Source organism: Aethalodelphis obliquidens, unplaced genomic scaffold (genome assembly GCF_003676395.1).
Source record: "Aethalodelphis obliquidens isolate GAN/ISIS:26980383/991018 unplaced genomic scaffold, ASM367639v1 scaffold43, whole genome shotgun sequence".
NCBI lineage: Eukaryota > Metazoa > Chordata > Mammalia > Artiodactyla > Delphinidae > Aethalodelphis > Aethalodelphis obliquidens.
The window spans coordinates 8,381,237-8,395,890 of NW_020837987.1; the positions used below are offsets into that span (position 1 = coordinate 8,381,237).

Sequence of the window (14,654 nt, forward strand, 5' to 3'; positions counted from 1 at the left end):
AGTTCTGAGGTGGCAGTTCCTGATTTTGTTTTGAAGACAGGCACACCCTGCTCGAAGCTGGATTCTCCATGGAAATCAGGCCATATACTGCCCCAGCTGAAAACACTCCACAGGCTTCCCACAGCTCTGAGAATAAAATCTTTACTCTTGACCACAGCCCACAAGGCTCTGCAGAACCTGCTCCCTGCTTGCCTCTCCCACTTGCTCTCCTCTCACTCTCCCCCTTATTCCAGTCCAGACACGCTATACCTCCAACACACCAAGCACACTCCTGCCCCAGGGGCTTTGTACATGCTCTTCTCTTTGCCAGGAATGCTCTTCCCTGGCTCTTCCCACAGTGGATTTCTTCAGCTCCAACATCACCTTCCTTGACCTTCTATCCTAAAGTAAGCCTCTCAGTCATCCCATCCCAGCATCCTGTTTTCATGCTCAACGTGACACTTATTCACTACCAGACACTCATTATTTACTTGTTTGATTACTGTCTCCTCGCTCCATGGGGCAGGGGTTTCTCGTTTTGTCTATTTTGTTCACTGTTGTATCCCCTGCACAGGGCCAGGTACATAGTACATGCTCAAGAAAGCTTTATCAGGTGGATCAGAGACAATATAGTCAGGTGGTTAGGTGTGCAGGATTTGGAGGCAGTAAACTTTCCAATCATGGCTCTGCCGTTTACTGCCTGCATGATCTTGGGCAAGTCCTTACCTCTCTGAACTTCAGTTTCCTTATCTAAAAAAAGAGGGTACACAAGGCCTCTTGCCTTCTGAGATGGCCCACACTCTGTCTGTGGAGCGTGTTTCTAAGTAAACCCACTTCTTACCTATCCAAAAATAAATAAGAGGGTGCACACACCGCACACATCTGTTGCAGAGTATAGATGTAATCATGCTTACTGTCTTGAGTCCATTTTGTGAGTGCTATGTGCCAGGGGCTGAGCTGCACACTCTCTATTCATGCATCAGGGAGGGTTTGTGAGCACAGTGCCTGGTGTGTGGGAAGCCCTCAGTACTCAGGAGTCGTGATGACTGAGATAGATAAGTGTGGCTAGGCCACTGGGTGATTCTGGCCTGTGATTCTCTGGTGCCTCTGTCCTTGCTGCCTACCACCCTGTCTGCCCAGATCCATTCCCCTCCCTCCTGCTCTGTTTCTATTTCTGTCTTTCTCTCCTCCTCTCCAGGCCTCAGGAGGCCCCTGGCTGGCATGAGGCCTTCTTCCTTCTTCCCCAGGATTGGGAAAGAGTTTTCACTGCAGGGCCCACACGCCAAAACAACTTCCCTTCCCCAGCCACAGCCCACACCTTCACCTGAGAAACTCCCCTCCCCACACCAAGCCCTGCGCCCTAAGCAGACCCCTTCTCTACCTAAGAGCCCTCAGATTCCAGACAGCATGACCAATGAGCCCTTTCCCTCGTCCCCTCCCCCACCAGGCTGGCTTTGGATACCCACGCTCAGCTAACTAAGGTCCTGGGGGCCATTCCCTAGCCTCCAGACACAGACATCAGAGGCTACATTTGGTAGTGGTGAGGGACAGATACTGAGGTCAAACTGCCAGGTCTCCAATGTCTTCACCAGGGGAGCCTCGGGCACGTGACTTCACCGCTCTCGGGTGCAGATTCCTGTCTGTAAAATGGGACCAAATGCATCTGCCTCCAACAGCCGTCCGACCTTGGAGAGATGAGCTGTGCTTAGCACAGTGCCTATGTGTAGAATGAACCTTTCCTAGCTGCTCAGCACTAAAGATTCAGAAACCTGCCTGCCTTTTGAAAACCCAGTTTTGCCACCTTCTGGTTATGTGACCTGGGGCAAGTTACTTTACTTCTGGGCCTCAATTTACTCATCTATAAAATGGGATAATGGTACCGATGTCCTAGGGCTGTTGTGAGGATTACACGAATTAAGTGCTTGGCACACAGCAAGCACTCACTAAACCTTAGCTATTGTTTGTGCCTTTGGGGTTTTGTTTGTTTGTTTTGTTTTTGACATATTATTCCCCACCTCTAAGTCTCTCAGAGGGTAGGAAACTGTCTGCAAATCTTCCTGGGCCCAGTTAGCTGTCCTACCTTCAGACTCACTTAAGAGCCCTTACGCTGTAATCTAGGTCACCCTCCCCCTCAACCTCCCCAAGACACATGGACACACACAGAGGTCAGCAGAGTGGCCTCAGACACAGAAAAATGTTTAATTCTCCTGCGGCGGAGGGTCCCGGCTCCGGTAGGGAGGGGGATTTGGTTTTGGATTTTGTTCATGTGGGGATTTATTTGGGGGTTAAGAGGAAGGAAGAGGGGTGAGTCTGGTCCTTCCAGTGGGACCTGCCCGGGAGAATGTGTACTGGGGAGATATAATCTGGAGAGACAAGGAGGCTGGACGCAATACGGGAGTTCAGAGGGAGAAGAGATGACGGGACAGAGAAATAAGAGACAAACAGGGAAGGACGTAAGACAGAGATGACAGAGGGCGTGACAGAGACAAACGAAGGGAACAGAGAAAGGGGCACCCCAAGCCAGACCCGACGGGACCAGGGAATTGAATGGGGTGGGGGTGGGGGCTTTGGAGGCCGCCGCGGGACCGAATAGGATCTAGTCCAGCCAGATACAAGAAAATGGGTCCCTCGCCCCTGCCCCGGGTTCTGGGCAGGGGGAGGGGTCTCGTGTCTCAGTGCTGCAGTGTCGGGGGACCCTGCCCCTCCCCGCGCTTCGCTGTGTAAGGCACCGGCTCCAGCGAGGTCCGCGAGCGCGCGGGGGGAGGGGCAGGAGGGGGGCTTAAAGTCCGTGGGGGAGAGGAGCTCGGCGGCCCACCCTCCAACCCCCCTAAGCGCGGGGGCGTGACTTCGAGCCGCAGCCCAGGCCGCCCACCCCATCCAGGGAGGAGAAGGGCACGCCTCCCCTGCAGTCCGACGTCTTTGCTCGGAGCTTTGTCCCCCGAGTCCTGCCCCGGCGTCCGGGCGGCTGGGCGTTTGTCCGCGGCACCCAGGCGTCCCGGCGCCCGCCAGCCGCTCACACGGTACTCTCCAGCATCCACTCGGTGCTGGTAAAGGCCAGGCGCGCCCTGGCGGCGCCCAGCCCCAGGTCTCCGTCCTCCCCGGCCGCGCCCCCTCCAGCCCCGTCCAGGTGCGGCGTGGACCGGTGGCGCTTTGTCCGCCGGGCGCGGCGCGGGTAACTGTGGCTCTGGAAGAGCGCCCCGTAGTCCCCGTCAAACGAATAGCGCTGCTGCGGTCTCGGCCGGGCCGGGGCTCCCCCAGGAACCAGAGCTAAAGTGGGGGGCGCCGAAGCCAGCGATCCCAGGGCCCCAGAACGGCTCCTCCGAGGGCCAGCCGCGGCCCAGGACTCCTCCCCGGAGGTTTCCTCGGACGGCAGCAGGCACAGCGAGGTGGCTGAGCCGCCCAGGGAGCGTCCAAGGACCGCCTCCGGTTCCGCGGAAGCCGTGTCGGCCGCCACGGCCTTTGCCTCGACGGCCACCGCCGCAGCCGGAGCTGGCACCTCGCGCAGCGCCTCGTAGCGGTCTTGCGCCTGCGGGGGCGGGGCTTGCGTTGCGCCTGCGCCTGCGCCGTTGGTCTGAGAGCACACGTGGCTGACCCGCGGAGGCGACCTGGAGGTGCCCTTGACTCGGCGGCCATCCCCATCGCCGTAGACCTTGTAGCGGATCATGAGCAGAACTATGAAAACGAGGACGGAGGCGACAATGACACCCCCGATGGCGATGATCATGGTGCCGCCCAAGAAATGGGCCCTCAGTGGGCGGCAGGGCGCGGGATCCCCCGCCGTGGTAAACTGCACGCAGCCCACCACTCGGGTGGCGGGCAGCGCCGTGGCCCCATCGTCGTAGACGGCCAGCACGCACAGGTCGTAGGCGCGGCCCGCTGCCAGATCATTCACCAGGAAGGTCTGGCTGGTGGATGGGATCATCCTGCGGGAGGGGGCGGGATCAGCGCGGGGTTAGCTCCACTCTGAACCGCGATGCTTCAGTTGCATGTCCCACCCGGGGGGACCAAACGATACATCCCTACCAGTGTCTCACCCTCTACTGGGACAACAGCAGCCATTCAAGCAACAAATTCTCACCCTCTCAGGGCCTTTGACACAGCCCATGCCCCTTATCTGCATGCCCCACCCTCAAACCCACCCCCTGTCCGTGTCTCATCACCTACTAGGATAATTTTAGCCATTCATCTACCCTCATCTACATATCCTGGCCCCTGCCAGGGAGGAATGCTACAGTTTTTATGCCCTGCCCTCAAGGGGCATGCTCCCTAGCAGTGTCTCATTCCTACTAGGACAAATGCCATTCAAGCATTCTTATCTACATACTCCCACCTTTAAGGGGATGGATGCTACAGGCCACGCCCCCTTACCTGCATGCCCCACCCTCACTCAAGTGGACAGTGAGGTCACCTCACAGCCCGTCTTACTCCTACTGGGGCAATGGGTGCTCTTCTAGTTCCTCTCTTCTACACATTCTTGTCCTTTCGGGGAAACCATGATACAGACCACTCCCCCTCATCTGTACATCCTTGGGTATACACATCTCATAGCTGCATCTATTTTCTGGGACAATTTCCAAGCCCCTCAACTCCATATTTCCACCTACTAAGGGGCCAGGGCTAAAGGCCACTTCCCTTCTGATTGACAGGTGCCTTCCAAGCCACACCCCACAACGGTCCACTGGAGATGGTTCCCCTACTGTGCCTAGGACCATGTCTACTCTTTGCATGTCCCGCACGTGTCCAGGTAATAAAGGCAACCACTCTGTGCATGCCCTGCCCCTATACTGCCTGAAGTCACTAAAGCATGCCCCCCAGTAAGTTTCATCCATAATTGGGGCAAATGTAGCCAAGAAAGCATGCTCCTTTCTTGCTATGGGCCCCTGCCCTCAAATGAGCAGCAGTGTAGAGAAGTGGTTAAGCTGACAAAGTCTGAGAGCCATGATGCCAGGGTTTGAGTTCTCTTCTGCTCCTTGCTAGCTCTGTGACCTCAGGCAAGTTTCTTAACCTCTCTGTGTCTCATTTCCCCCAAATGGGGGTATTAACAATTCCTACTCCATAGAGATGGCGTGAAGTATGATGAGTTAACATAGCCAAAGCCTGGCACTTAATAATTTCACTAACAGCTTGCGTCCCACACGATGCTGGCCAGTAACCCTTGCTGTGGCTCACACTCTCCTGCCAGCTGTGCTCCTCCGCATCTATAAGGCCATTCCCACTAGGCCTTGCCCCTCTTCTGTTGGCACACCCCTTTCATGTCCAGCCTCGGCTAACCTGGGACTGCCACATCCACATAGATTTGCATGCACTCAATCTCGCAAGCTCTCCTCTCCCACAAAGCTCTTAGTGGGTCACCAGAGACAAGAACCGCCTCTTCATCTGCGTGGGGACTATGCTGCAGGAGCGCCACCTCCTCTAAAGGCCATGCCCCCATCTCCACAGGCCACCTTCTGGTCCTGAAACCCACCTCAGTTCCTCCACCTCCAGAAGGTTCCACCACCACCAAGAGCCATCCTCCCACCGAAAGACTTCAGGTAAGGCCCTCACCACCTCATAAAGGCCAACCACCTCTCTGACTCTCCCCCTGCCTGCCATTTCACAGACCAGTGCCCCCCCCATCCAACCTTGGGCCCCTGGCTCTAAGTCTTCCTCTTCCTCTCATCATCCCTTCTCAAAGAGCCTTGGATTCTTTTTGCTCCTTCCCCCAAAATAACCAGTTGCTAGGGGCTCCCCCCTTTCCAAGGACAGAGGCTGGCTCCTTAAGAAAGCTTGAGCCCATGTGTCTCTAATTGGCTGTAAGACCCAAGCAAGCAGCAGAGCAGGCTTCTGGTTGGTTGTCACCTCCGCCCATGGCGGCAGTGAGGAAGTTAACCCCTGCAGTGCTGTAGCACAGGGGCCTGCAATGGGGGACGGAGGATTGGAACTGTGGCCCTACAGGGAATGGAAGAGTCCCAGGGTCTGTTGCCCAGCTGGAGACAGAGGGCCACCAACGTCGGCATACATGCAGGGTCTGGGGACCTGTAAACCTCCCTCCACTCCATCATGTAGTGACCATGGGTTAGAGAGAGAAGGAAAAGAGAAAGAGAGAAGTGGAGAATCACAGAAACCAAGAGCTGTTTACAGAAATGTATTATCCATCTCCCCTAATCCCTGCCTGGCAAACAGTAGGTGCTCGATAAACATGTGTTCAGTGTAAAAAGGGCAGAATTAGGTGTTAGAAGGGTAAGAACTGGAATCCTGGCTCTGCCTCTTTCTGTGTGACCTTGAGCAAGTGACTTCCCCCAACTGAGCCTCACTTTCCCCTGTCTGTAAAATGGGAGGGGGATCATGGCTGCCTCACAGCGGAGTTGGGAAGGTTGAATGGAGTAGAATCCTTGGTAGCACGTTATAAAAGTTTTTGTTTTGTTCATTTGTTTGCCCTAATGTTTGTAAGACTGGGCCAGTGTTTGATCCATCTCGGTAGGCCCGGGCCCAGCATGGAAACTGGCATGCAGTGTTTGGTGACCAGATTCAAAAAGAGAGGAAAATGAGGATGACAGAGACAAGAAAAAAGGGAGGCATCTACTCATTCAACCAACAATGGGAAAATGCCTACTGTGTGCCAGGACCGTGGCCAAGAGAACGCTGGGCAAGGTGAAGATGGAGCCCAAGAGGCAGACTTCTCAGTGCAGGTCTGAGCACCCCCAAGATCTGAGGTTGCCCACGGGTGGGGAAATGGCTCCACCTGCTCTGGCGCCCCCAAGTGAAGTCAAACACAGGATTAAGCATTCAGTGGGCATTCTACAGTGTGTCCAAGGGAGGCAGAGCCAGGATGAAGGAGAGACGTCCACAGAGTTCACAACCACCTATCAAACTCTCCCACTGTGTGCCAGGTCTGTGGCTGTGAGCCACACTCAAAAACTACCCAGCTGGAGAGGCAACGCAAGGCCAAGGCTGTTAATACATCGTGTACGGCCTCCTCCCTCTGGGCTGTGAGCTCCCTGAGGGCAGGGACTGCTCTCTTGGTCTCCCTGTGTCCCCTGCACCCAGCTCAGGGCCTAGCAGAGAGCCGGGGCTTAGTGCCTCATGAGGGCAGGAGGGAGAGAAGGTACAGACAGACAGAGACATGGCGAGAACAAGAGAAAAACAGATGATGGGGGAAAGTAACTCTTTAACATCTGTCTATACCATACGTGTCTGTCCTCACCGGGGCGATGGCTTCTAACCCAGTGGATGGTGGAGATAATTTGTATTTATATCTTTTTCTCATACTTTTCTGTTTCTATAATGTACCCAATGTATTGATACAGTAGCACTGGTATATAATTTCCAAATATGAATGTAACTGTAAATATATATGTGTGAGTATACTTCATGCTCTAGAATGTTTAACTGACAAGGTAGACAATCGGACACCTTTGGCGAGCAGTGACGTAGACCATGAGCCCCACGAGAGCAGGGATCATGCTGGGCGCACTCAGTTATAACTCCAGTGCCCAGCCCCGGTCTGGCTCATGTGGGTGCGAAACGAAGATATGCAAAATGTGTGAAACACAAAGACAGTGAGACAGAAAGAGAGAGAGAAGGAAATATGGCAAATGAGAGCCGGAGACCACTCTACGTACCCATCTAGAACCCCAGCTGAGCAAGAAGGCCTAGTGAGCCGGCAGATGGGAGGGAGGGCCCCTGGGGTGGGAGGAGGTCCTGGGACTGCAGCACCCACCTGTAGACAAGGGAGTCATCCGCGGAGCTGTTGTACTGGACCTGGTACATGCGGATGCCAGGCACGGGCCTCTGGGCTGGCCAGCGGATGAGCACGGAGCTGGAGGTGAGCTCGGCAGCCACAAGCCGGCGCTCAGCCCCAGATTCATTGGCACCAGGTCGGCCAGGTGTGGCGATGTCCGAGGAGCCAGGCTCGGTGAGAGGTGGTGGGGCGGCCGGTGGGGGCGCCATCAGAGGCAGAGGCACCACGCACACCTCCACCGGTGCCGTGGCTTCCCCGGCGGCGTTGGAGGCTATGCAAGTGAACGTGCCACTGTCCCGCAAGGTGGTGATGGTTACATCCAGTGTCCCATCCCCCCGGACCCGGGTCCGGCTCGAGTTCCCCAGCAACCGCCCATCAGGTGCCACCCAATGCACTACCGGCTCAGGGTCACCCACAGCACGGCACCGCAGGCTGACCGCCTGGCCCTCCACCACCAGGGCCCGGCCGCCTGCCTGCCGAGTGATCAACGGAGGTTCACACAGGAACTCCTCCTCGGGGATGGACCAGAAGTAGCGGTCGGTGAGGTGCTCAGGGGTGGCACACGTCTCCAGGTCATCCTCCCTTGTCAGCCGCCGCAGCCAGAGCAGCTCGCAGTTGCAGTGCAGGGGGTTGCCGCCGAAGCTGACCGTGAGCGGCGTGGGTGGCTTTGGCCCGGGGCCTTGGGACCTCAGGAAGAGCCCGTCAGGGGGCAGTTTGTGCAGGCGGTTGGAGGTCATGTCCAGGCGAACCAGTTTGTGAAGCTGCACGAAGGTACCTTCGGCGATGTGGTCGATCAGGTTGTGGTCCAGCGTGAGGGTGTTCAGGTTCACCATCTGGCCTACGGCCTCCCACGGCAGGGCCTCCAAGTTGTTGTAGGACAGATCCAGGTCCTCCACGGTGGAGAGAAAGGCGTCGAAGGCGGCCGACTCCACCCGGCGGATCTGGTTATTGCCGAGGATCAGGTGGCGGAGGTTGCCCAAGCCGCGGAGCTGGTCGCCCCGGACCTCCGCCAAGCGGTTGCTGTCGAGGTGCAGGGCGCGGAGGGCGCGGAGGTCTGCAAAGGCGCCGGCCGCCACCTGGCCGATGGTGTTCCGGGAGAGGGTGAGGTGCACCAGGCTGGTCATGTTGGCGAAGTCTCGGCGGCGGACGGCCGCGATGAAGTTGTCGGTGAGCCGCAGCTCCACCACGCGCCGGTCGATGGCCGGAGGCACAAAGAGCAAGCCGGTCTTGGCGCACAGCATGGTCAGCGTGGGCGCCACGTTCTGGCAGATGCAGCGGCCGGGGCAGGGCTGGCCTCGAGATGCCCCCGCCCAGAGAAGCAGCAGAAAGGGCAGGGCAGCAGGCGGCAGCGAGAGGAGCGCCGAGGAGAAGGGGCCTGGAGCCATGGTGCAGGGGGAAGACGGGAGGAGCGGGAGGTGAGATCTGCAAGGAAGGAGAAGGGTCACCCAGGCGTAGGGCTTGACCGCCAGCCTGGCCACCCTGGGATTTCCTGCTAGGAGTCCGACCCAGATCCCTCCCTTCCTGACAAGCGGGTCCTTTAGAACAGTGACAAGACTGATCATCAGCTGGCATGCACTTGTTAATAGATAACAGTATTTCCATTGCTGCTTGGTAAATTACCACTGCCCCACCTCTGAGTGTCCTACCCACCTCTGCCCTTCTTCTAGGAGCTCCCAGACCTCTTATAATCTCACAACCAGAGGGATGTCATCTGGCCCAGCCTGTGTCTTCCACTACCCATGATATATTTTGAAAAATCACTGCTGACTAGGGCTTAAAGTCATGGATTTCAAAGCCATACTCCCTGGGTTCAAATTCCAGCTCTGACACTTACTAGCTGTGTGACCTCGGGCAAGTGTCTGAACCTCTCTGAATCTCGGTTTCTTCATCTGTAAAATGGAGATAAAAACAGGCCTTACCTCTGTGAGGATTAAATGGATTAATGAGCATGGTATACTCAGAACAGTGCCCAGCACATACAATGTGTTCAATACATGTAAGTGGATAATTATTATTATTATCATCGTGTCCAATATGTGCCAGAGATAGAAATGTGCACTATTATTAAGAGCAAGGGCTTTAGATCAAATAGACTCAGGTTCAAGTCCTGGCTTCCCCAGCTTGCTAGCTCTGTGACCCCAAACCAATGATTTTCCCTAACTAGGCCATAATTTCCTGATTTGTAAAATGGTCTGATAATTGTACTGTCTTCATTGGGTTGCTGCAAGAGTTCAGTGAACTCATTCATAGGGGTCACTGAGCATCGGGCCTGGCACACAGTAAGTATTCAGTAAATGTTAAGGGTAATACACCCCCCGCAACCTCTGGCTGTAGCAGAGGGGTTCTGATGGTGGGAGAGGCTGAGAAAAACACATCAGTCTCCCTGCTCAGTCTTGAAAAGTCTTTCTCTGAGGCTGGTTTCATCCTGGGCTCTGCTGAGCTCCCACACAGGGGGCAGACTTTCATGCTCACATTAATGGGCACAAGGCCACATGCCTACACACACACACACACACACACACACACACACACACACACACACACACACACACACAAAATCAGGCTGTGCCTCTGCTCCAGGCAAAACCTTCCGGCAGGGATTCCCCCTGCGGCAGCTGCAGCCCACGACATGTCAACTCCCATCACAACACAGGGTGGGTGGGGGGTGAAGAGAAAAGGATGGGAAGGGGGGGGTCCCTGAAACTGTTTTCACCCCACCCCATGCCCCAGTCCCTGCTGGCCCACCTCCCAGGAATCTGCATTTGGGGCCTGTGACCTGATGTGGCCTTGATCCTTCAGCCCATGGGGAGGGGGACTGTGGACACAGAGAAGGGACCAAGAGACAGAGACGAGGGGGAGGGAGAGATGGACTCGCAGTTACAGAGAGACAGATTCAGAGAGAGAGACAACGAGATAACAAGAGAAAGAATCTGAAAGAAAGGTGAAGAGGCAGTAAGACTGAAGCAAAGAGAGCCAGAAAAACTGGGTGGAGGAGACACACACAGAAAAGAGAGACTGAGACACAGAGATGGAGAGGGGGAGAGACAGGAAGAGAAAGTAAGAGTGTTATAGAGACAGATAAAGACGGGAAGAAAGAGAGAGACTGAGGGAGACGGTGATGGGGCTGAAGAGAGAAAAAGGCAAAGTCAGGGTATCCCACCATCTCTGAGGCCCCCCACTAATTTGTCTTGCACTCCCTCCAGGACACTGCTCTACAATGGACAGAAAACCCTGGCCTGGGCGGTGGCGCTCCCAAGGTAGGAGGCCCAGCTCTGTACCTGCTTGGCAGTAGGGTCTCTAGGGCTCAGAACCACAATCTATGCAACGGGAAGTCCCACAGCTTGGGTGGGACTCAAGTTGAAACTGTAATAATAACACTGAAAATAGCTAACATTCATCGAGAGGCAGTGCAGCCTTGCCGGACAGAATCTGGCCCCAACCTTTCCAGGTTCACACCCCCAATTCCCTGCTGTGTGACTTTAATCAGGTGACTTCCTCTCTTTGTGCCTCAGTGTGTTCATCTGTAAAACAAGGATGATAGCACCTGCCTCACAGGATTATTGTGAGGATTAGATGAGATAATACACTGTAACATGCTTAGAGTAGTTGCTGACAGAGTAAACACTATATAAACGTTAGCTGCTATTAGCGTTAAATTATCGTTTTCTCTGGCTTTTTCTCAGCCACCAGCAGGTCTGAGTATCAGGAGATTTTCCCACGTACATGCACATACACACACACAATGGTAAACTATATCCATGCCACTCTCCAAATGCAGGGTCATATCACGTCAGGAAACTCTTTTGGATCCTTTACTGATATGTGGAAACTTCCCTTTTCCGACCACTTGACTCATCCTGAAAGGGGATGCCTCCAGGTCTGAGACCACCACCTACCACCCATGCCATGGTTCTTTCGAGCCCTTACCCAAACACGATGTTCCTGACCTTGTCCCTACCCCCCAGCCTGGGGGGCACCTGGTCCCTGCCATAACCGCCACTGAAATCCATACAAGGCAGTGTTCCAGGCCTCCAGCTGGCTCAGAACAAGCCCAGTCACTCCACATCTCTCTCCCCAGCCTGTGGGACCCCCGCTCACCTCTCTTCAGGGAATCAGGGCCTGGGCCAGTACCTGCAAAGGAACAAAACCACACCGTTAACATTCTTCTGGCTCCTCTCCGGAGACCTGCCTCAGAGACCATCTCAGCCAAGGAAGTCCCTGGTGTGATCACTCTCTCAGCTCTCCTGCTGCAGATTCTGCATAGTCTCAGGTGGACCCAGGAAGTCATCTCTGGAAACCAAGGAGTCTGGGCCTAAGACTGTTCACCCTCCAAAACCCAAGAGTCTAGGACTTTCGTCCTTTGTCCTCTGGGGGCTCAAGAGGCTAAGAACCCCACCCTCCCCTTCCCTCAGATTCAAGAGTCCAGGTCTCAGTTCCTGCCTTTCTCAAGACACAGGATTCTGGCCCCCCAGCCCTCTTCTCCTTCAAACCCAGGATTCTAGGCTCCCAGCCTCCTCCTTCCAGAATCCACATCCCAGTCCCCCAACTTCAAAGACCTGAACAGTACCAGGAGCTGGGGGAGGACCAGAAATTCTCATCTTCACCATCACACCACTGTCACACCAACATGTGTGGACATGCCAAAACCCACATGGGCCCACAACCCACGACTCTCCATCTGGATTTCCATGGACACAGCAGCATGATCTGTGTGCCCCCCGCCCTCAACAGACTCTTGGTCCAGGATGTGGGCACACTTGTATCCATGGATCCCAGCATACCACAGGTCATGCCACATGGGCCCCAATTCACTGGGCCCATAAGTGGGGTCAGCCTTGTGTCAAGGACACAGGCACATGTGCGCATATCATCCTGAATATATGTATTTGAACATACACAACCCCACCCCCCAGAGACCAACGTGAACACAAAAATGGACTCACAGTATAGACACATACCCTCAAGGTTGACACACCGACGCACAACCACACATACCATATTGCCTTTTCCCTTGTACACTCACACACAGATGCACACACAAAAGAGTGAAACCCACGTGTCCCCAGGTGCGTGCACCTATAACCGATCTACCCTTGCACACTCACCAACACACAGGGGCACACACATACAACAGATGCTCACGTGCACAGATACACAGGTGCATGCTCTTCAATGCCCAAACACACTCATGCAACTTCACATATCCCCATGATGCATGGTCACATACATTACCACACCAACAGATGCACGAATGCACACACTCGCGAATACACACCTCACACACATACACAGAACCACAACATGCACAGACGCCTACAAGGCTGATACTCAAACAAGCACACAGGTACAGAAAGACCCACCTTTGCACAGACACTCCCAGGTGCTCACTCATAACAGACGTGCTCACACAACTGCCCTGTGAGGGATTTACACACTTACATGTACACACAAAATATTGAACCACAGTGGCACAGTCAACAGATAAGCAGAGAACCCCACTCACACACAGTCATGGACACACATGCCTCCCAGACCTGAGGCACCCCCGCCCCACCTACTGCCCAGGCCAAAGAAATCCTAACATCCCTCCCTCCCAGCACAACCCCTCCCCAGCCAGGTCAGAGTTCAGCAGGTCGAATCTCAGAGGGTTGGGGGCCTGAGTCGTAGAGCATTGGTCCAAGGCAATCCTCCCACCAGCAGCCCAAAGGTCCCTCAGCCTGGCTATCTGGATGCAGGCAACTCCGGCCCCATCTGCGGAGATCTGGCCGGTGAGGGAGTGGGGTGGGATGGGTGTGGGAAAGGGCCGGGTCTGCATCCCTCCCCTAGGGCCCATCTGTCCATCCCTCGGCCTCTCATCCCTCCATCTGTCCACCTACCGGCTGCCCATCCCCCCCACCCAGCCACCGGGAAGGGGAAGACATGGCCGTCTCCCCCAAGGACCGCCGAGGACCACCACCCCCCCCGGAGTTGACATGGACCGAGGAAGCGGCAAACTCCCCTCCCCCAAACCCACACAGAGGCCTGGTCCCACGAGGCGCTGAGCCCCAGCCCCCCGCCGGGAACCTGACATGGACGCACAGACACACACCCTCGGAGACATACAACCCGCAGACACACACACACACGCACAAATGGACACCCAAGCGGGCACACCCGGCTACACAGATCCTGGGATGGACATCCAACCCGGACACAAACACCCAACGCAGCTAGCCGCGCGAAGACACTAGCTGCGGGGGGGTAGGGTGGGGGACCCACACCTGGGCACACAACCCACGCACACACACCTGCACACAGCCCCTCCGATGGGCGCGCGACAGCCCCCCCAGACACACAGCAGGAGGGGCAGCCACCCGGGGGGACACACACGCACGGCAGGACACAGCACCTCGGCTCGACACCCGGCACACACCCGGATGGCCACACAAGCAGGGCTCCGCACACGCCGGCGCCGGGCACACAGAGGGCCGCGCGAGCGCACGCCGGGCCCGCCGCAGCGCCGCGGACACACACTCACACACTCGCACGCTCGCACGCTCACACCGGCGCTCACACCGGCGCCCCCGCCCGCCGCCTCCCTGGCCGCTGCGGGCCGCGCTCACCCAGTCAAGGGGGGGCCCCGGGCCCGGCCCCGCCGCCGCTGCCTCGCTCCGCGCCATGGTGGGGGGAGGGCCGGGGGAGGGGGCGCGGTGCCGCGGGGCCGCCTCCCTCCCGCCTCCCGCCCTCCCTCCCGAGCCGCCGCCGAGCTCCGCCCTCCGCACCACCCGCCGCCGGAGCCCCGCCGCCGCCACCACCGCAAGCGGGGAGGGGACGCCGACCGGAGGGGCGGGCGGGGCGGCTACACGCCCCCGCCCCCCGCCCCTGGGCCAGCTGCAGACCCCTCTCCCCTGCGGAGCTGCCGGCCCGCCCCCAACCCCTCCCCAGCCCCACCTCCAGCCCTGCCGGCTTCCCGGGA

General features: G+C 56.6%; 1 protein-coding gene across 7 annotated transcripts; it reads right to left on the minus strand.

The window, feature by feature from the left end:
• Positions 1–2,145: 2,145 nt before the first annotated feature.
• Positions 2,146–14,370, minus strand: LRFN1 (leucine rich repeat and fibronectin type III domain containing 1). Of its 7 annotated transcripts, XM_027079509.1 has the most exons (5): positions 14,302–14,363; positions 11,798–11,830; positions 9,534–9,588; positions 7,679–9,121; positions 2,146–3,902 (listed from the first exon to the last, which is right to left on the minus strand). In XM_027079509.1, the coding sequence occupies exons 4-5, from the start codon at positions 9,082–9,084 to the stop codon at positions 2,993–2,995; spliced, it is 2,316 nt and encodes a 771-aa protein (XP_026935310.1). In that variant the 5' UTR covers positions 9,085–9,121; positions 9,534–9,588; positions 11,798–11,830; positions 14,302–14,363; the 3' UTR covers positions 2,146–2,992. The 7 variants fall into 7 exon arrangements, with proteins under 7 accessions (XP_026935310.1, XP_026935306.1, XP_026935312.1 ...); XM_027079505.1 differs by having other exon boundaries at positions 9,534–11,830; positions 14,302–14,370; XM_027079511.1 differs by lacking the exon at positions 9,534–9,588 and having other exon boundaries at positions 14,302–14,353.
• Between the last annotated feature and the right edge of the window lie 284 nt (positions 14,371–14,654).

Coding starts and splice junctions, on each gene's coding strand:
- LRFN1 (XM_027079504.1), bottom strand. CDS start 9,261: ATGATCAGTCTTGTCACTGTTCTAAAGGACCCGCTTGTCAGGAAGGGA. Junction 3,903..7,678: donor GATGACTCCCTTGTCTACAG/GTGGGTGCTGCA, acceptor CCCCTCCCGCAG/GATGATCCCATCCACCAGCC.